Here is a 22,927-nt window from a genome sequence, read left to right on the forward strand (position 1 = left end):
GTGTTATCATGCTCCAGGGTCTTTTAATAGAAGTTTAAACAGTGTGATCCTCATGTGCGGTGTCAGATAATGTGTGTGACAGCTTTGTGCTCCAGGGGAGGGTTTGAAGTAGGAATTAATTGTGTAGATAGAGGCTCTGTGATGGTAAGCAGAATTTAAATTGTGTTTGTAACTGGAATTCAATTTCAGCCTAATATATTAAGAAACAATACACTGCGAATTTAAATGAATTCTTATAAAACCTTTTCTGTGAAAAAAAGCACAAGGAATAATGAGAGAAAAGGGATGGTTGAAAAATCAAACGAAGGCTGTTTATTATTGAAGCCTTTGTTCTGCTCTTTTCTCCCAGTGTGAGGCTCACAAAGCTAACAAGCTGCATGAGGTTACAAACAGATCTCTCATTTCATTCAAACTCTAGACATGCACATAATATTCATCGGATCCATCCACAATGCTTGACAGCAATAGGGTACAATAGGGCCCTAAATATCCCCTTTAGTTGTAACTGGCAGCAAAGTGTATGACTGTTCAAGAATATATATTCTGTTATATTTAAAATTGGTGGGGAAACACAATTTGTGAAAAAGAAATAATAAAAGAAGTTTGCTTTGATTAAAATCCATGGACACAATATCTAGTGATGGGCGATTTCAAAACACTGCTTCATGAAGCTTCGAAGCTTAACGAATCTTTTGTTTCAAATCAGTGGTTCGGATCGCGTAAACGAAGCCGTGTTTACTGAAATCACGTGACCCAAACATTTATTTAAAACGTAAAACTTCGAAGCAGTGTTTTGAAATCGCCCATCACTAGATATTGTTGAAAAGTCATTATTTTGTTTTTTTTAGTACACAAAAAGTATTCTCGTCGCTTTATAATATTAAGGTTGAACCACTGTACTCACATGAACTGTTTTAAATATGCCTTTAGTACCTCTCTGGATCTTGAGAGATTCGGTGACATTGCTGGCAATGCAGGCCTCACTGAACCATCAGATTTGATCAAAAATATCTTAATTTGTGTTCTGAAGATGAACGAAGGTCTTATGGGTGTGGAACGGCATGAGGGTGAGTAATAAATGACATTATTTTCATTTTTGGGTGAACTAACCTAACCTAAAGCAACAGTGATAGGTCAAAATATGCATATGTAGATACATTTGGTTTAGCAAAATATTTTAAGCAACATTTATGTATAAACATTTAATTGAATTTTCCTCTACATCCAGCATAATCTCTTTGGTGGCATATTTGGGTCTTTTCAAGATGCAATAAAAGGGGCTTTGTCAATATCAAAAATCTTTCCACTTATTAGATGGTTATTAAATATCTATTGATTTAATCACCTTCACAAAAACTGAAAATCATAAAACGCATTTTTTTTTTGTCACAAAATATACGTCATAATTTTAGATATTCTCATTAGTCCTATGAATCTACTTTTAAAGAATATTTTAAAAATATATTTAAATGTATATTTTAAGGTAGATCAATCTACCTCAAAATTAACCTTTTGTCAAGATGTTCAGTAAAGTGTTCTGGTGGTGTTTGTTGCTATTTTTGATTAAAAAAAAATAAAATAAAATATTTTACCTTGGAGAGATTTTCTCCCTGTTGTACCATACTAAACTGCTGCTTCATTTAATAATGTTTCTTTATTATTTCACTATGAATAATTCTTCATTGATCCCCACATAATGATCCATGTAAAATCTCCAGCAGATAAAATATTAACTATGATTATTAAAAATAGAAGGCACACATTGATGACTGTCCTGAATTCTGATGTCCATGCTGTCCATGCTTCAGACTTCCTTTGCCATCTCTTCAATTATTTTCTTCATCTGGAGGTAAAATCAAGTGTCATAAGACCATCATTTTTGTAATAAGTACATATAGTCAGTGTGACCGGTGTATTCATCATTATTTGGTTTGTGTACAGAAGTATGTGTGTACATATTTGTCCTTGTGCAGGCTTCTCTTATCACCTCTTTCCATGTGATGACGCCACACAGCCGCCCACTCTCCGTTATAAACAAACGCTGCTCACCCGTGACACTCATGATACAATGAGCCTGACAGAACACACACAAACACGCACATACTAGAGGAACACCTCAACAAAAACATATACATAATGTAAAGGAAACAGCGGTAAGCCACCAGTTTATTCTCACTGCACCTGCTTTACGGTGGTTTCAGGAGTCAGATGTAGCCGTACAGGTTGAATAGAACATACTTCTTCTAGCTGTTTACATGAACCCTGCAAAAAAAAATATTTAATGATGCTGAGAAGCAGGAGCATCATGTGCCTCGTCAGATTTTTGAGCAGAGAGGTTTTTGAATGTAACTTTAAAAAAAAAAATTATAAAATAAATGTCATTGTTCTGAGAAAAAATTTGTAATTAAATTACAGTTACTTATGAAAATGTTAACGATTACATACATTAGTTAGATAATTACATACATTATCTTAATAATATTAATATTAATTTGTTGCTTCACAAGTTTTTTTGATGTGCACGATGCCTCCTGTCCTTTAGTAAAGCAATGCTATTCAGATGCTTTTGATTGGTTTTTGAATTTGCAGTGCACCACATCTACCTATTACATCAATCCACATTGCTGCTGAAAGCTTTAGGCTACAACCTGTCTGAGAGTTGCCACCATTTTTTAAGATGAACTGTTTTTTCCAAGGCATTGTTAGATGCCAGTGTTTCCTGTCATAGCTATGCAAAGATTTGATTTCAAAAACAATATCATAGCTATTTAATTATTTCTTGTGATCATTTTAAATATGTATTTAACCTCAGAACAATCTCAAAGTAAAAAGAGGTGCAAGTGGCTGTGCTTTAAAATTAAATTATAATCTTAATTCAAGTGATGAAGGATTTTGAAGTCAGACAGTAATCAGTGTTGAGTACTACTTTAAGGTTAACCCTGACTGGTTGAATGTTGAAAACATTTGTTAGAAAAGTAATCAAAAAGTAATCAGTTACATTACTTAATAAAAGTAATTAAAACAGTTACACTACTTATTACATTTTAAATAGGATAACTTGTAATTTGTAACTTATTACTTTTCCAAAGTAACCTTCCCAACACTGGCTATAAGTAACTTTGCAATTATGTCTACTAACTCTTATTATTAGTAGACTGTCTGCTTAATATCTGCCAACACTTTATTTTGATGTTTTTTTTCGGCCGGTTCAACATGTTGAATTGGCATCAGAGCTCGTCGGTCATCTGATCATTCTGATTGGTTGTTCAGCTACTGCCACCTGCTGTTACGGAAAGGCATTTCTTCTTACGCAGACGCAGAACGGATGTGCTACTTGGCCGTCGGGTGTTGAGCGTCCGTTTGGTGTGTCAGGGCAACTTTGGACCCAGACGCTGCCAACATGAGCCAACCCCGCAGTCTGCTTCGTCGCCACTAGTTCGGCGGCGTCAGCTTGGTGTGTTCCGGGCTTAAGTTACCTTTCAAAAGTTGTAAATGTTCATCCTAAATTGACAATTCTGTCATCTTTTACTGACTCTCATGTTGTTCCAACCCTGTATGACCTGCTTATGTGGAAGATATTTTGAAGAATGTATCAACAGATTTTTGCACATATAATGAAAGTCAGTAGGGTCCAAAACAATAAACCCCATTGAATTTCAGGTGCAGTGTCATCGGAAAAACATAGTGCTCATGTGCAAGATGCTGAAAAACACAGCTTAAAGGGTTAGTTCACCCAAAAATGAAATTTCTGTCATTAGGTACTCACCCTCATGTCATTCCAAATCCGTAAGACCTTCGTTCATCTTCAGAACACAAATAGGTTGTTTGCAATCCTGTGGTACTGGTGACGCACGAAATTAATGTGGAGGGCAAGCAGTGAAAATTAGAATGGAAGAGATGGAGAAAAGTCCGTACTGTGCTGGTTTAGAAAGGTAAACAGAAAATCACAGCATATTCTGGACGTGAACCTTATGTTATGAGGAGGAGCGATTTTTCTACTGAATTGAAAGACTTGACTGCCATCGAGGAGGTAGATATAGAGAATGTGAAGCTGCCGTCACGCCGCGTTCAGGTCTGGGTTGTTTATATCGCGCTGCCTTTCTGCTAGTGACGTTAAGGGCAGTGTTTTTGATTTTCTGTCGTGATTGTGAAAAATGTCGCCATTGTAGGTAATTTATGCTGAATCGAGAATTGCAACAGGAACTCACATCATCGTTCAGGGAAAAAACTGGACAGTGTAATACAATTTTCGCCTTTTCTACATGTAAAAACACACTAAAATGTCACTGATTGAACCCACTCCCTATCGCTCAATAAAATAATCACATAGCTGAGTATTTTTGAAAGTTTTGTATTTTGTTTTGGTTTAATAATTAACATTACATTTGCGAGTATGACTCTCATTTGGCTTGTGAATGAGCATAACTTGCACGTAGCCACTTCAAAACTGTTCACAAGCTTCTATGGGTTTGATTTTGGTTGTCATTTGTTGTGAAAAAAATAAATAAAAGTACAGTGTGTCAGTTTCTGTCATAGACTGTAAAAAAAGGGTGTCTGTCCGCTGAATGCCCATTCGATTCTCCTCTGTGGTCATATGGGAAAGTGAATATTTACAAAGAAAACATTAAAACTACAGTTACATTTACACCCTTCCAACAAAGAAATGGATCAACTTCTGTCAGCTTGTTGAACACATTTTTTCTTTATTTGGACATTTTCTACCATATGATGGCTGAAGCAGCAGCACGTGCCCAGCACGTGACACTGTTTCCACGGTAACCACATCAACATTGTAAACAGAATTCTACAAAACTGAAGTGAAAACACCAAATGATCATGCAATGGGATAAAATATCTTCTCTTCCCTGCAAACGATACCATGAAGAATGTGAATATTTAACCAAGTCAAAAACAAAAAAAGTAAGCAGGTATCCATATTCATTCATACGCAAAACGCTATAAAAGGTGACAACTTTTAAAGTTAAAAAACGATATTAGTTACATAAACGATAAAGCTCATTGTGGTTTCTCGGTTTGATAGATCTGAGCAACCATAAACGACGCAAAACATAGGAATTTTGAGTTTGTGATAGGATTCCTATATAGAAAAATCACTCCTTGCCCTCCAGCCGCTTTTCACGTGCAGCAATGACGTCATGTGCAAACAACCTATTAAGATATTTTTGATGAAAGCCAAGGTTTTTTTTTTATCTCCCATAGAAAGCAACAAAGTTACCACATTCAAGTTATAGAGAAGTAGTAAAGACATTGTTAAAATAGTCAACATGACTACAGTGGTTCAACCTTAATGTTATGAAGCGACAAAATACTTTTTGTGTGCAAAAACAAAACAGAAACGACATCAGAACGCCCACTCAGTATTGGCCGGTTCCTGTGTCAGCATCACACGCATGCGTCGTGGTGTTCACGTGAACAGCATCAGCCAATACTGAGCTGGAGTTCAGACGTAAACATGGAAGCTGCGTTGCGTTCACTGCACCAACTGCGTAGGAGAATGACAGGGAAGAGGAAAAATTTAATAAAGTCATTATTTTTGTTTTTGCGCACAAAAAATATTCTCCATAACGTTGAGGTTGAACCACTGTAGTCACGTTGTCTATTTTAACTATGTCTTTACTACTTCTCTGGACCTTGAATGTGGTAATTTAAATGCTTTCTATGGGAGAAAAAAAGCCTCTTGGATTTCATTAAAAATATCTTAATTTGTGTTTCGAAGATGAACGAAGGTCTTACGAGTGTGGAACAACATGAGGATGAGTAATTAATGACAGAAAATTCATTTTTGGGTGAACTAACCCTTAATGGTCCAAGACGTGTTACTAGTGTATGTTTACATGGGTAAAAACAATTAAAAAGCAGGCACTGGTATAAAACTGGCACTGGTTCCACTTCAAAGAAGAAGAAGAAGCCCCAGCTGAGAATCCAGCCTCTGAATTGAAATGCTTTAATTATTCTTTCGTTATTTTTTTATTATTCTTTCAGTAACTTCGGACAATTCCTGTTATGACTCAGCACATTATGGGTTCAATTACCTCATTTCTATGCTCTTCCAGACACTCCCGCAGCTGTGATTTGTTGATTGTTCCCAGGAGAATAGGGGAGTCTGGGAGACAAGAGAAAAAGTAAATGGCATGGCTAAGTCCAAGCTTCAGACTGTCAGCCTCATTTCATTCAATATCATCATTGTACTGTACTGGAACATTATCTTGAGGGTGCAGTCTTGAGTTTTCACACAATCATTTAGCCTTTGGCCCTTATCAGCACACACATTTCACTGGCTTTCACCATCCTCTGTCAAGCACGGAGGTGTGTTATTAAAGTAAAGAGGTGAGATTGTGTCGTTGAGCTGGTGATATTAGTTAGGCTCACCGTGAGAGTCCACCACAGGAACTTCAGTGTCTGTGCTGTCGTTTAGGATGTGCTGCACACTTGTCAGTGTCTCTGTCCTCTTCAGCACGGCTCCCGCTGGGACTGCAAACCGCTTGATCTGAACATTGGCCAACCTGTGGGAGAGCATTCATGATGAAAACAATTTACTATCCAGCCATCACTACCTTGATGTCTCCCTCCAGAATCTTGTTTTTGCAGAAAGAAACGCATGGCTGTGTCATCTCAAGAAAAATGCAATTTAATTTCAAGTCATAACATGGCGGAGCCTGAAGGCAGACGAGCAGATAGATTACTCACTTTGGACAAGCCCGGATGAGAGATGGCAAGTGCGGAAGCTGTTTAATAAGGGATAGACCATCGTAGAAAGATGGACGGTGCTTTGCGCGAGCTACTGCGTTGGATACCAGCGTAGCAACCAGAGCAGGGACTGCGTGTGAGCATTGGCCGGTCATTTCCAGAGCCAATAGGGCAGGAGAGAGCGTGTGTGTCACAGCCCCAGAGAAGGCGGCTGCTCCTGTACACACACATACAGCAGAATATGACCCCATCAATACATTTAGACAGGCCTTATCGTTTCCGTGAGCCTGCAGTGTAGATAATCCCCCTTCAGAATTTGACAGAATAATAAGTTTGTTTACCTGCTAAAGCATAGCCGCCCGGGTTTATCAAACTCTTTGTTGATGAGATTCCATCTGAGAGCAGATAGGCCGAGCCCTCGCCTACTAAACGCCCCACTGCAGCACCTAAAACACAGACAATTGCTGTTTCAATGGGGCTTTTGTCAAACATCTTTTGGTCCACTGGATTCATTGAAATACATTATAAACTATCGCTGACTACATTTTGACAACGACAATACTACATTTTATTCATATATTTTTACTTTTACTACATTTTATTTCTATTTTTTGTTATTTATTTTTTTTGTTTTATCACATTTTATTTATTATTTTATCATTACTATTATAATTTTATTGTTGTTGTTGTTATTATTATTTGCTCATTTTTTATATTTGTTTCAAACTTGTATCATATTTTAATTATTAAAGGCGCATTGTGTAAAATTTGGGAGGATCTATTGACAGAAATGCAATATAATATACATAACTATGTTTTCAGTGGTTCATAAAGACCTTACATAATGACCCGTTATGTTTTTATTACCTTAGAATGAGCCATTTCTATCTCACACACCGCGGGTCCCCCCTCCGTGTCAAGTCGCCATTATGCGCCGGCATGTTTCTACAGTAACCCTAATGGGAAAAACTGCTCTACAGAGCGCGTTTCGTTACTATGTTCGTTGGTGTTTTTAGAGGCAGCTTGCATCGTCACTACGTTGAATACACACGAAGTAGTAGTAATCGTAGTATTTGTCGTCTGGTTTATTAGAAGCAGAGACCTTTCTTTGTTAGAAGTAAGTAGAAACCTCATTGCTTCACTGGCTAACGTACTCTCTGCGGTCTCAGACGACGACATCTTTGTCGTGTCGGCCAGACGGTGCAATGGGTGTGCGCCATTAGTTGCAGTTCGCAAACTCACCGCTAGATGCCGCTAAAATTTACACATTGCACCTTTAATATTTTATTTCAGCACATTTTAACTACTATTACATTTTTATTTTATAATAATAATTATAAAATAAAAATTTAGCATTTAGCATGATGTAGCATGATGTAAATCCCATGGTAATTACCTACCGTAAACAAAAACTGGCATGAAATAGCCAGCAGGTAAAGGCAAAGTACAAGCCACGACCAACAGCCCAACCTTACAGAGAGATGTTAGAAATCATGAAATCTGCTTATGAGAACCTTTTTAAATTCTTCGACAAGCAGCTTATGAACACAGTAATAATAATTGCTCTCATTTTATTTTACCTTCGCAGTAATGAAAAATCCTAGTGTTTGGAAGTAACTTCTGCCAGGTGGGTTCCAAGCCTGCCAGAATGTGTTCTGAGGCTCAGGCAGGACAGAGGCATTCTGGGAAACGGTGTACCAGGAATTGCCGTCTAACAGTGAAGTAAGCAGCTGTTTCATTGTAAGCTATTAGAAAACAAAGAGAAGTTTAAAGTAAATAGAAAACATGAACATCAGAGCACCTAAGTTTGATGTACTGCCAATATTCCAGAAATAAGCCTATCCTCACCTCAGCAGCAATGAAATGTCCCGCTGAGTGATAAAACGTAAAGCAGGCTAGGAGAAATGCCACAATGGCTGAATAAAGTGCCTTTCTGAATATGATTACGAATACAAACAAAAGGCAGCTCTGGGTTAGATCACAACAAATATCTTCAGGCACCCAATCAAAAGACATATATATTTGATTATTCTGATTTGTAAAAATAGAAAAATGCAAAATAGAACCATTTCAGTAGTGGTCTAATACGTTTGGACCTCATTGTGTGTGTGTGTGTCTAAATATATATACACACGCACACTATGAGGACAAGGAAAAGTCTATGAAATTGTAATTGTCTGTGGGAATAAACGTTTCAGCTCACTCTGTTGCCAGAAATCTGCTGATGGGTTTGTTTGTTTTGACAAAACGCAGAGCCCAGCGATGAAAGAATAAGTAAATACAGCTGAGAATACTGCAGAACAGCCTGAATCAGAGGAAAACACAATTAGAACAATTACTGCTTCATGAATTTTAATAATATAACAAACCCTGAGGTAACAGATATGACTAAGCAATATTTAACTTATGACTGTCCATCACCAATCTGGCAATTGAACGTACCCAAGCAGAGCGAAAATGAATATTTCAAAAGGCTGGTAAGGCAGATCACTAGAGAAGCTGGTTTTAAACAGGGCCTGGATTGTTTCTGTGAACATAGATCAAAGAAACATTGAAAAATTTCTCTATCTGATGGTCTTGCGGTGGATGAGATTACCACAAAGACACCAGTAGCATCCATTAGGGGGCACTGTAGGTAATGTAAACCTCTCACCTTGATCTCTACTACAGACAGAAAGCAGCCTGAAGGTGATTGCTCCGCAAGCTGCTGCAAAGAAGCAGGGACAGTAATCTCTGACTGAATAATGAGTCCCCATCACCTCTATACTGAACAGAACGCCTATGATGGTAAAACAGAGATAAACATTCAGGGAAAGGTCAAGTGACAGACTGACTGACTGATGAGATATGTTAACGACTTTGTGTTTTTTAGTACTAAAGGATATCACGGACCACTGTGACGTCAACTCACCACTGACTGGAGCCCCAAAACAGCTCGCGACGCCCACTGCTGACGCCACAACCAGCATTTCTCCTTTAGCTGCTCTCTGTAAATGAACAGAGCCACAAGAGTCATCAGCATAAGTGGCCTTCTATACAATTTCCATCTGGTTCTCATAATACAAATTTAAAGTGGGCTGCATGGTTTATTTATTGCAGTGGAGTTCAGCTACCTGCTTTCCACCACGACAGGAAACATGCAGGCGATTCATGAACGCACCCACCATGACAGATAAATGGACAAATGGACCCTGTTGAGATCAGTTATATTGCAAAAGGTCAATATATTCAGAATGTCAGTTTATGGTTAAGCTCCACAACCTCATTTGCATAAAAGATTCTTACCACTTTGCCGAGAAAGACTGTGCTGCCTGAAGCTAGTGTGCATATCAGGCCAAACAGTTTAGCAAACAGATTGGAGAGGGACAGATAATCTGGCATGTCCATCCCTAAGAGAATAGCCCTCGCCTCAGGAACACCAGAGCCTGAAGGGTCATGGGTGAAACACATTATGCATGACCAAAAATAATAGACAGCCCTTCTAAAGAAAAACTCGATATTTATGATTAATGTTTAATAACATCAGCATAATCCCAAAGCAATCATCTCTGTCACTGACAACAAGGCTTTTCCAGCAAATGCATCATGCCCATTCAAAACTGATTTTGAATATATTATATATATATATATATATATATAAAACCCGAATTCCGGAAATGTTGGGACGTTTTTTAAATTTGAATAAAATGAAAACTAAAAGACTTTCAAATCACATGAGCAAATATTTTATTCACAATAGAACATCGATAACATAACAAATGTTTAAACGGAGAAATTTTACACTTTTATCCACTAAACGAGCTCATTTCAAATTTGATGCCTGCTACAGGTCTCATAAAAGTTGCAACGAATGGCTGAAAAAGCAAGAAATTTTGAAAAGATTCAGCTGGAGAACAACTAGCAACTAATTAAGTTAATTGATATCAGGTCTGTAACATGATTAGCTATAAAAGGGATGTCTTAGAGAGGCAGGGTCTCTCAGAAGTAAAGATGGGCACAGCTGTGAAATAGTGCGTAAAAAGATTGTGGAATACTTTAAAAACAATATTCCTCAACATCAAATTGCAAAGGCTTTGCAAATCTCATCATCTACAGTGCATAACATCATCAAAAGATTCAGAGAAACTGGAGAAATCTCTGGGCATAAGAGACAAGGCCGAAGACCTTTATTGGATGCCCGTGGTCTTCGGGCCCTCAGACGACACTGCATCACTCATCGGCATGATTGAGTCAATGACATTACTAAATGGGCCCGGGAATACTTCCAGAAACCACTGTCGGTAAACACAATCCGCCGTGCCATCTGCAGATGCCAACTAATCTCTATATCATGCAAAAAGGAAGAAATATGTGAACATGGTCCAGAAGCGCAGTCAGGTCCTGTGGGCCAAGGCTCATTTAAAATGGACTGTTTCAAAGTGGAAAAGTGTTCTATAGTCAGACGAGTCCAAATTTGACATTCTTGTTGGAAATCATGGACGATGTGTCCTCAGGGCTAAAGACGAGGGAGACCTTCCAGCGTGTTAATCAGTGTTCAGTTCAAAAGCCAGGATCTCTGATGGTATGGGGGTGCATAAGTGCATACGGTATGGGCAGCTTGCATGTTTTAGAAAGCACTATGAATGCTGAAAGGTATATAAAGGTTTTAGAGTAACATATGCTCCCCTCCAGATGACGTCTATTTCAGGGAAGGCCTTGTGTATTTCAGCAGGACAATGCAAAACCACATACTGCAGCTATTACAACAGCATGGCTTCTTCGTAGAAGAGTCCGAGTGCTGAATTGGCCTGCCTGCAGTCCAGATCTTTCACCTATAGAGAACATTTGGTGCATCATTAAATGAAAGACGACCGCAAACTCTTCAGAAGCTGGAAACCTATATCGGGCCAAAACTCCAGAAACTCATAACCTCGATGCCCAGACGTCTTCAGACTGTTGTGAAAAGAAGAGGAGATGCTACACCATGGTAAACATGCCCCCGTCCCAACTATTTTGAGACCTGTAGCAGGCATCAAATTTAAAAATTAGCTCATTTTGTGCATAAAATTGTAATATTTCTCAGTTTAAACATTTGTTATGTTATCTATGTTCTATTGTGAATAAAATATTGGCTCATGTGATTTGAAAGTCTTTTAATTTAAAAAACGTTCCCACATTTCCGGAATTCGGGTTGTATATGGGCTATATATATGGACTAAATATATAATTAAATTCTATAATAAAATTGTAAATTGTTTAATTGATTATTTTTGGTAAAAATAATTGCAGTCCAGTCACAATGCATCTTCTACATTAAGCAGATATTTTTTCATTATATATATATATATATGTATATGTTGTTGTTGTTGTTGTTGATTTTGTCTCATGCATGTACATGTGATAAAGCACTTAATATTTTAACTATTGATTTAAATAATTATAATAAATCATATTTGCCGTACCTACTCTAAATAAGCAATTTATATTATGATGGCAAATTTTAGATACATCTAATTGCAAGTTAACCTTTTAAATTCAGTGAATACATCTACTTAAAATAATTTTAAAGCTCTTTTAACACTTTTTTTTTTTACAGTGTAAAGATGTGATGAATGTCTAGCTGACCTGCAGAGAATGGGCAGATACTGTGGGCAAAGCCGGTGGACAGAGCACAGAGGCAGGCTGGGTAAAGCGTCCAGCAGAGGAACTGCAGCAGGTGGTGACCCTTCAGACAACCGTACAGCCATTGGTGAGCTAATATGAGAGAAGGACATGGACTGAGGTTTAACAGTGTGTGAGAAATGAATCTAAGGTCAAGTCTGTTTTTGAAAGACCTTGCCACACTCAGCTGCTAGAATGCTTCAGTGCACTAACAATTTTCCCAACTGACCCACCTGCATTTGTATGTAAATTTTGTACTAACCATTTTTTAAGTGACATGGTGGAACCGCTCACCATTTAGCAGCTTGGCCACAGTCATGTCCATGAAGAAGCTCATTAGAGCGGTGATGATCCCTAAAAGGGCATAACAGTACCACTCCATGCTAGCAAAAGACACCAGAACCTTCTTCACATATAGCACACACTCTGCCCAAATGCAAAGCACATAAATTACATTTGTTAATTATGATATTTTGAGTTTATTGCATTGAGGATAATGTGAGATAACTGATGATGGGGAGGAAATGATCCACCTCACCTCTGATGCGTGACCGCGATTGTTGCCATGGTTTCCATGAACGCTCATTAGAGCTGATTAGCTTTTCCTCCACCGTATCTGGGTCTGTCTTATCTTTATGTGTGCATTGTTCTTCATTTTCTTCAAGACGCTTTACATTTACACAAATCTCATCCATTGTCTGAAATGCAATATGCATGCTCTAGTCACCATGAAAATTAAAATGGGCAATTTTTATTTTTATGGAATATTGCAGTACTTATTATAAATTATTTATACACATCATTATTTATTTATTTATTTTTTTATTCATGTGCCCTCATAATCTTTAATCAAAATCACTTTCCCTCCCTCTTGCAGCGACATCTCTTCTCTTCTCTGATGATGTGTTTGCTGGTGCGAGGGCGGGACAACCGGTCACTCACATGAGATTACAGCAGCAAACCACAATGATTTAATCAATTCCTGATGGACAAACTACATTTTTTCTTGTTCGAGAAGTCATTTCAGTTGGATATAAATCACAATATTGAAGAAAAGGCTATTGCAACTTCTGTTTCATGCCAACTTCAAAGCAATTTTACATTTCATAAAAAATGATACATGATACTACCTCTGATATGAGCTCTTCAGACACATGAGCTTATAAACACTCTTTTCACACCAGCCCACTGTTTCTCCATACTCTGTTGGTGGCAAGGATTTGCATGCTATATGTAATTACCACGGAGAGATTCATTTGCCTGGGGAAATTTGTTGCCTGGGTAAATGTTTGTAATGCGATTGTAAGTAAAAGCACAGATAGGCAAATGTGACGCTGGAGTTTGTAACTAATTTTTCGGTCTTCATTAGATATTTGCTCCCGCAACGAAAATAACTGCAAATGAAGCAGCAGCAGAACAGTGATGTTTTAGTTTCTGAATCTGTTTTTAAAGGGGACCTATACCCCTTTTCACAAGATGTAATATAAGTCTCTGGTGTCCCCAGAATGTGAATTTTCATCTCAAAATACCCTACAGCTCGCGCTTCGGTTGCTCAAAAACAACAATGCTGGAGAATCTCATGCAGCCAAAATGACGATTGTCAGTAATGGTGTTCAGCCTTACATTGTTCAAACCGGAGTCGGACACTGATGGAGAGACTCAGGAAGAAGTTACAACTTTTAGAATGCATCTGGATGTTTCTGAAGGGTTAGTAGATAAATTTATGTAGTTGCTGTGGAGTTAATTCAACTCATCGACTAGCATATGCCGTCATGTTAATTTTCTGTACAAATCCAGCGTTGAATTGACCCTCGTTTGTGAAGCAGTCCGGTCCGGTGTAAAATGACATCACTTTAGTAGTCTAAGCTGTTTTGTGGGTGAATCATAAGTAACACTGACACATTTCTGTCAAACACAACTTCTGTTTGTGCTAGCATAAACCAGGGCCCCCAATTCCCCCCCAGTGTTCAAGACATAAAGTAATGGCATAAAGTAATAGAGCATATGGAGGCTTAGCTATGCCATAGAAATATACAGAGCTGGCCAATCAAATCAAAGAAGGCGGGGCTTACTGTTAACAAGACGAGTGTGAATTCCAATTCAGTGCTTTAGTTTTAGCAGTGAAATAGTACGTGGCGAGTAAGTAGCTAAACATTTAATATTTGACGACTGTTTTATGATTGAAATAATCAGCGACCGACAGTAATATCCAGTGATGCAAACTACTCAACATTTTTGTGAAATTTCACCATTTTTAATTGATAACATGCTATTATTTGATTAATATGATATTAATGTAATTCATAACTGAATGTGACGAGACAAGAAACGTTTTGTGTTTTTAACATATTAGACATACAAATAAGAGTGAATATATATATATATATATATATATATTTAAAAAATATATATATATTATTTGCAAATAGTTTAAATTGATTACTTAATAAGTACAATAGACCTGGAACTTTTTTTAGCGTTCTTATGTCTTTTTCGTTATTCCTTTAAATCCCTTTTAATCTTTTAATTATTTAATAACTTTTAATAAAAAAAAAAAAAAAACCCAATAACACAATAAATAAAATGAGAGAGACTCAGGAAGAAGTTACAACTTTTAGAATGCATCTGGACGTTTCTGAATGGTTAGTGGATAAATTTATGTAGTTGCTGTGGAGTTGATTAAACTCATCGACTAGCATGTGGCGTCATGTTAATCTTTTGCGCAAATCCAGCATTGAATTGACCCTCGTTTGTGAAGCATTTGTGTAAAATGACATCACTTTAGTAGTCTAAGCTGTTTTGTGGGTGAATCGTAAGTAACACTGACACATTTCTGTCAAACACAACTTCTGTTTGTGCTAGCATAAACCAGGGCCGTAACCATAGACATTGAAGGGGACAATTACCCCCCAATGTTCAAGACATGGTTACGGCCTTGGCATAAAGTAATAGAGCATATGGAGGCTTAGCAATGCCATAGAAATATACAGAGCTACCGCAAAAACGTAAGTTCAAACACAAAATTCTAAAGACATACAATAATTTGAACTCAAATCATTGTTTCATGTCAGTGCATTTATTTCTTTGGCGAGTAGCCGTGTGAGAAGCGGGGTACGTTGCTAATAGCGACAAAACTGAAATATAGCAAAGGATTTAATGTCAAACTAAAGTCATTTGAAAACTGAAATATAAAGTTTAAAGAGAGCTCACCTTTCAGCCTGTTGACTCATTCCACATGAAAGACCGTTGAGGTCAGAATCAACTCTTTACCCTGGCGTCACCAGATGTAGCATGAAAGGAAAATTAAGCTTTAACTTATTTATGGTGCACGTCCTCTGCTGCTTTGCCTCTGGGCAGGTACTGAATTGGAACAATGTGAGATTGAAGTTTCCTTTTTTGTTTTCTCTGAAATTCATTTTGATATCACAAATGTCATTCGGACATAGCTCATTGTATGCCTTTTGGAACTTTTAATTAGGCGGTTAATGAAATGACCTGTGATGTGTTATGAAGCTTTGTTGTTAAGGCCGAGAGTGCAGAAAGTGATAGAACCCGACTGACCTTTAGAATTGTCATCGGTACTCTTATAACACTCACTCGCTTTAATGAGCCCTGACTACGTTTCTTAACAGGTGAAAAGAGCAGCATGTATTAAAGTGTACCCAGCTTTTCTCATGTATTGCATAATTTAGATGGTGATTGCCCCTTATACGGTCTCTATTTGAGCACTGTTTCATATTGCATTAACCTTCGTTCAAGGTGAAAGCAATCACACACACACCAAATCAATGTCACACACAATCACTGATTCACACAGAATTTCCTAAATCACATAGCTGCGGTGGAAATACTAAATATTATAATTTCATTATGCATCAGTGGATTCCATTAAGCTTTTTCAGACAATAAAAACATTGATGCATTATTCTGTTCCTGTATTTTAAAGTCCTGTTATTTCTGTGTAATTTATATTATAGTCACGATGATCAGCACTAACTCAGACGATAAATTGATCTTTTCGAACAAATATCAAGATGCATTATTCATTTCCTTGAAGTTCACACTCAAAGGCAAACAATAAAGCTATTATTGTTGCACATGCTCATATAATTTTCCTATTGACTAATTTAGCTGAGGGCTTGCATGGCCAAATGCTTTAATTATGATGGCACCACGTTCTCTGCACGCTGAAAACACAAATAGATAACTTGTTTTACTGTCTACTTAAAAACAATTTCTTCTCTATAACTTTCTCCCATAATTTGTGGCACAACCCTCACCGCAACCTGAGTGACAAAAGGTGAAATTTCAGTTTATTGAAATGTAAAACTCCCTGATCATTTTGGAATTGTTTTATCCCCACTGACAGAACCAATACTCCCAAAGGAGTGGCTGGATCACAGGGTAAATATGTGTGAAATGTCACAATAATAATCCTTCCCTCCCTCCATGACTGATGAGCGGCTACCCTCTGTCATTCCGCATTCTATTCGTTTTCCCTGACAATTTCCATTCGTTTTTCTCAGATGGGTCCAGACGCTGGTGGTTTTTATAGAATCATGACAGCCGCAAATGCAAAAAGAGAATATATTGACTGAGGCGTATGGAACGCACCAGGCTATTTAAATGCATTTACCTTCTCATCTCAGCCTTTATTGATTTGTATTGGAACAATAATTTGAGTCTCTATTTTGTGATTTCCAAAACAGCAAAGCAAGCCATTCATGTTGAGCGACAATGATAATCCTATATTATGTATGATCAGCAGCTGAGAAAATCACAGACAATAACACAACACAAACTCTCTCTGTGAGCTTCCATGTATGTTTACATATATTGCATATATTGTTTAAAGAGTGTTGCAACATGTATACCGTACCAACAGTAATGTATTTACATACTTTATGATACTTACGGACAATGGAAGCCTTGGCTTCTTAACTTTAGCTTTGGTTGAAGTTATACATATATATATATATATATATAACTAAATTTCGGCTCATTTATCTCCACATACCCTTATGTTTATTCATGCTGTTACAAAACCGTCCCCTGAGGCCTGTCCAATGACATCCATAAACTAGCTGAATACTTGTGCGGATATTAAGCGAACTTTCTGAAGTGAACTCACACTAAGCCTGAGGACAAACTGTGCTAGTCGTGATTATACTGTTGACTGATTAAATGCTCTCTCTCTCTCTCTCTCTCTCTAGCACAGAATCGAATTAGAAGAGCTGCATTGGTGACACATGCTGTTATAGGCATAATGTTGAGTTTCTCAGCTAGATTTTGACAATCTTTGAAAGTCTTTAAAGTGAAAGGGAACACTACATGCGATGAGAGGCCACTTGATTTGAGGTTCTGGACAACACAGGCTCCAAAGACATGCTGTCTATTATTTTAAAACATTCAATACTTCAAATGCAAATAACATCTTAAAGGGATAGTTCACCCAAAAAGGAAAATTATGTCATCATCTACTCACCCTTGTGTCTTTCTAAACTTGTGTAACTTTATTTCTTCTACAAAGGATGGTATTTTGATGAACGTTATAACCAAACAGTTTTGGTTTTTATTGTATAGACAAAAAAACAAAACAAAACAAAAAACACTGATACATTTCTTAAAATATCTTCTTTTATGCTCCACTGAAGGTTTGGAATGAGGATGAGTAAATAGCCTATTAGGAATAATGCAATAATTTTAATGAATTATCCCTTTAACTCTATAGGGATGATCACTATATAGGACTTAACCCCGGGCTATCGTCATTTAAAACACTGCTTTTAACTCCGGGTAAAGGAGCGTTTCACACTTGTAATTTAGATGCAGGGTTAGCACCGCTTTTTACCTGGGGTTATATAACCCTGCTCTGGGTTGCGGTGCCAAACTTGCACAGTGTGAAACGATGCGGTGTTAGAATGTTACAACTAGATGCTTAGCAACCGACAACCAATCGCGTGCCTTATATTCTCACGCTTTGGGTAGTCGCGATGTAGGCCTAAACAGTCGTTTCTGCGTATGATAGGAAAAATGTCAAACGGCGATGGAAAACGCGACAATTGAAGTAAGGAAGAGACCGCCACTATTACCTTTAGTTTATAGTTCGAAAAGTTCACTCAGAAAAAAAACTTGATATTACAGTCAGCAATGTGTAATATGAGGACACGCAATGCTAGAGCCTTAAAACAGGTCACGTGCTGCGTTTGTCCACTCGGTGACACTGACACTGCAAAATGCAGATAAGGACTTTAATCCGGGGTTTATGAATGTGCAGTGTGAAACGGTAGTTTATTAATACCCAGGATTAATATGGTATGAGCAGTGTGAAACGTAAATGAAGATAACCCAGTATTCCGTTTATCAGGGGTTTAGAATGACCCAGGGTTAAATATTTCAAGTGTGAAAAGCCCTTATGGGTACCAAATCAATTATCAGCTGATTTTTTAATTTATCAGTACTGGCTGTTATTGGATATTTAATAACTTCCTCTTTTTTACATTCATATTACCTTTTTGCTGTCATCTAACACACTTAAATTTAATCTTTAAAATATCTAATATATAACGCTGTTAAATGTAATCTTTAGCAAAATAAATATCCATTTTCATACTCTGCATTATGCCTATATTCACTTTCAGCATTTTTTTATTTATTTTTTTTATTTATCTATTTACACAAAATTGTATGGAATTTTAAAATTGTCCATTTATTTGACCATGGCATGAAATAATTATCGGCTTATTGGCATCGGTCTGACATGTAGCCTAATATCAGTGCATCCTTATCTTAAACAACTCATGAAAAGGAAACAGAAAATAATGTGATTTTTTGTAATGAGGAGTAAACCAACACTAAAGTGCTATTATTAGCAACTCTCCTCCAAAAACAAATGCCTCCTAATCCGTTTTCCTAACGTCATCTGTCCCTCAACGTCACTCTCTCATCAACATTCCTTCCATCTTTCTGTTAATCCTCAGTTTGAACTGTCATTCCTCAGTATTGTTGTTTATGCAGAGATGAACACCCTCAGGACCTGTGTTTACTGTAATTTTTAGATTGACAGGCATCGCAAGCTTCTGACGCCTGCATTTGTAAATCACGGCAAATTGCTTTGGATGGCAGGCTGGAGAAAAATGGATGGAGAGCAGACGGAACGGGAGAGAGGAAGGGAATGGCTATTTCAGGGAGCGAGTGTCTGGAATGCCAGCTGTTGACTCAACCCCCCCATCCCCCCCACCCTCCATCCGTATCTCTCTCCCTTTCCTATCTTTGAGTCTTTGTCAGAGCCCCTTTCTCAACCTCAAGCCCTCATCACACAAAACTTTTCCGATCACAGAGCCCCTCTCTCTCGCACGATAATTATAGCACACTGTCATCCTACAATTAACACACACACACACATAGAAGTAAGAACTCTCATGCTAGACCCACCATATAAAAGACAGTCAGACAGGCAATACCCACACCAGGGAGACACAGCTAATACAAACAGGCTTGAGAGTGGATTCATACCATGTTTTAAAAAGGCAGGGCTCAAAACTACTTCATTTATAAACTCTGTGCTCACCATATCAATCCAAAGCTCTGACTGGATATCAATTTGAGGCAAAGAAACCATCTAAACACTAATGAGTGGGACCAACTCCTCTGCCTACCGATCGGAGCGCAGTTACCACCAGACGTCATCCTCCTCATCTTCATCCTCAACTTCAACAAACCCATACATGGAGAAGAGCCGGGGACTCTTTGCTGAGGACTTTGGATCTTTCATGTGTCCAAAAGATGCTTTGGGATTTCCAAGTGAGTTATTAAGGCTGATTCCAGTTCATTAGGGATCTATATAGCCTAATGTATCTTTATCAGCTTTAACTCATTAAAGATTTTTATTTTGGATATGAGTATCAGTATTTACTGTATATATTCACATTCTATTATAGTTTTAATGACTGTACAAATGTGTCAACTGCATGAGGCCTATTTATGGTAGTATATGAATTTCAAGACTGCATGAGACATTTGACTGTTTGTCTGTGTGATATATATGTGAAGGCAGATGTATTATTCACGGTTGGTATGTGTAGAAGTATGTTTAAAAAAACAACAACAACAGATTATTCACATGTGCTATACAAGGGCACCTGGGGGGCAGAGAAAGGGTAAATTAGGGAATGTTTTGGGCCAGAGCCAGTGCTGTGACTTCACTGTTGGGGAATGACTTAACAGCGCAAGGGCAATCTGTTGCTGAGCGTGATGTATGGATATAAAGTGGTTGTCTAAGATTCACCAAGGCAAATTTTCACACATCATTAGAGAGGGATATTAATGTACAGGAATGCCCATTTGTAACATAGTGGTGCTTGCGTAATTATAACTGAGACTATATACGTACAATACTCATTGCTGATTTAATTAACTCTCTGGTGGTCTTCAAAAAAATTTATGTTGTGAATTTTTTACTTCATTGGAATGGTATGAAACTTTTTGTTTTTTGTGGTGCCTGCAATATGAACACACAAATAATTGACAATAATAACGACAATGGATGTCAAAATATATCCAAATGGAAAACCTAATAAAAGTAATTATGTCTGAAAATACTTCAATAAGCAACTAGTGAAAATACATTCATACCATAGTATTACACATGAATTTCTCGCACTAGGCTGGCATCTGCCTTACATGAATTGGATAGAACTGAATATCGTTTTTCTTCTAATATTTGTATTATTTTATACATGAAAAAATGGATAATTTAGAGGTGAATATTGTTCAGTATCATGAAATCCCCTCAAAAAAAGAAAAAAAATATAATAAATTCCTTTCATTAAAAAAAGTTATGCTTAGTCTTGACCCAGAAGTGTGACCCATGAATAATACCACAGGGTTAATACTTTAGTTGATAGTTTCAGTCACATTTAGAAAGCATGATGTTGTCACTGAAAATAAAATTTTGATTGGAGTTCACTTTATTTCATAATCTTGGCTGTTTTAAGCTCCCACTAAGAAAAAATAGTCCATTACGATGTAGTAAAACAATCTGCCTAGCAACACGACGAAAACTGCAAACAATTCTACAGTAATAGACCTATTAATATGTCATTTTTAAACTCAGTCGATAATTAAGATGCAGTGTGCAGTCTGCAGTGTGATACGAGAAACATGAAAGTAGCGCCGCCATGGATGACAGCGAATATAAGAATATAATTTTAGACCCCTGGACGGTGCGATTGGCAAATCATAATCAAGTATTCAAGAACGCATGTGTAATTTCAGATATCATGTAAGTTTTGATGTTTTCCTTTAGACAGAACAGGGACAGTTGGGAACGTCAAGACTCTGGGAGACACATACCAATTCACAGTGGATGTCCAAGACTTCTCACCTGAGGATGTGATAGTCACCACCTCAAACAATCAGATTGAAGTTCATGCTGAAAAGGTAAACAGACACAGACCTCTGTATAATACAACTGAATTTTCAGAATATCATTCATTCCCTTATGTATGCATTTTGTTCAACAGCTTGCTGCTGATGGGACAGTGTTGAACACTTTTACCCATAAATGCCAACTACCAGAGGATGTGGACCCCACCTCGGTCAAGTCATGTTTAGGGGCTGATGGGACTCTCACTATAAAAGCACAGAGAAACACTGCAAAACTAGAGCATGCACAGACGTTCCGCACAGAGATCAAAATTTAGATCTTTCCCCTCTTGCTGTATCTGTTTCCCTGTGATAAATGACCTTGAAAATATAGCTACTTAGTCCTGCTTTGTCATTCCTCCATGACCTTCTCTCATTTCTTCTCATTAGACTTGGATGGAATTTAATCCTGTCATATGTATTCAAAACATTCAAGACAAATGCACTGCTAACGTCAATTCCCTGCTATCTGCGTATCACCTTACAGTATACATACAGTGGGATCCAAAAGTCTGAGACCACATTGAAAATCTGTGATTCAAATTTTAAACTTAGAAAGAAAGAGAACATTTTGGGATTTTGAGAGTAGAAAAGAAAAATTATGTATATTTAAATTAATAAGAAATGTTTTGGATTCTGCACTATTTCTGTGACACTAATCATGTGACTCTTTGTACAGGCGGTTAGATGTTCTTGGTTTCATTTAAGCTCAAGATGTTTTTTCAGTCATTATCCAGTTATGCTGGAGAACATGATCATCAGGTTTGACACAAACTTGTCGAGTTTATGCAGCTCGAATGCTGCTATCATTAAAGGAAAAAGGACTAACCAAGTTTGCTATCTTTTCAAGATATTGTTGAAAAAAGTTAACTTATCACATTTTTGGAGCCTACTGTATGACAAACAATCAAAACAAATGATGCAACTAATTCCCAAATGGCGAAAAACCTTATTGTTATCAAAAGGTACATTTTCTAAATGTAAAATTGTGTTGTGTGATTAAAATGCTACTTTAAAACAGAATAAAACCAGGACGCCTTTGATGAATATTTTGAGCTTGTGAGTCAGTGGTTTGGTTCTTGTCCACTTCCATTAAAATGAACATCATGAGCAAATGTCAGGTACTCTATGTGTCTCTGAGTACTTATTCTAT

At 37.4% G+C, this 22,927-nt stretch overlaps 2 protein-coding genes and 1 long non-coding RNA gene across 4 annotated transcripts; 2 read left to right on the forward strand and 1 right to left on the reverse strand.

Annotated features, from left to right (window-relative positions):
• Nucleotides 1-289: 289 nt before the first annotated feature.
• clcnk (chloride channel K) lies at nucleotides 290-15,736 on the reverse strand. Of its 2 annotated transcripts, XM_051880747.1 has the most exons (20): nucleotides 15,559-15,736; nucleotides 12,887-13,046; nucleotides 12,643-12,774; nucleotides 12,313-12,441; nucleotides 9,994-10,133; nucleotides 9,822-9,899; nucleotides 9,620-9,695; nucleotides 9,362-9,487; nucleotides 9,151-9,235; nucleotides 8,912-9,013; nucleotides 8,557-8,641; nucleotides 8,289-8,453; nucleotides 8,109-8,178; nucleotides 7,050-7,154; nucleotides 6,709-6,925; nucleotides 6,391-6,524; nucleotides 6,054-6,124; nucleotides 2,182-2,262; nucleotides 1,988-2,074; nucleotides 290-1,843 (listed from the first exon to the last, which is right to left on the reverse strand). In XM_051880747.1, the coding sequence occupies exons 2-20, from the start codon at nucleotides 13,041-13,043 to the stop codon at nucleotides 1,805-1,807; spliced, it is 2,079 nt and encodes a 692-aa protein (XP_051736707.1). In that variant the 5' UTR covers nucleotides 13,044-13,046; nucleotides 15,559-15,736; the 3' UTR covers nucleotides 290-1,804. The 2 variants fall into 2 exon arrangements, with proteins under 2 accessions (XP_051736707.1, XP_051736706.1); XM_051880746.1 differs by lacking the exon at nucleotides 15,559-15,736 and having other exon boundaries at nucleotides 12,887-13,198.
• Nucleotides 9,787-15,552, forward strand: LOC127505292 (uncharacterized). Its single transcript, XR_007927681.1, has 3 exons — nucleotides 9,787-9,926; nucleotides 12,284-12,436; nucleotides 13,226-15,552. It is a non-coding gene; the product is annotated as an uncharacterized LOC127505292 (long non-coding RNA).
• Nucleotides 15,737-19,785: 4,049 nt separating the features above from the next.
• hspb7 (heat shock protein family, member 7 (cardiovascular)) lies at nucleotides 19,786-22,823 on the forward strand. The gene is made up of 3 exons (XM_051879624.1): nucleotides 19,786-20,151; nucleotides 21,656-21,789; nucleotides 21,873-22,823. Exons 1-3 carry the CDS (start codon nucleotides 19,980-19,982, stop codon nucleotides 22,050-22,052), a joined length of 486 nt encoding a protein of 161 aa, XP_051735584.1. The 5' UTR covers nucleotides 19,786-19,979; the 3' UTR covers nucleotides 22,053-22,823.
• The last annotated feature ends 104 nt before the right edge of the window (nucleotides 22,824-22,927 follow it).

The sequence above is a fragment of the Ctenopharyngodon idella genome, chromosome 22 (assembly GCF_019924925.1).
Source record: "Ctenopharyngodon idella isolate HZGC_01 chromosome 22, HZGC01, whole genome shotgun sequence".
Classification (NCBI taxonomy): Eukaryota; Metazoa; Chordata; class Actinopteri; order Cypriniformes; family Xenocyprididae; genus Ctenopharyngodon; species Ctenopharyngodon idella.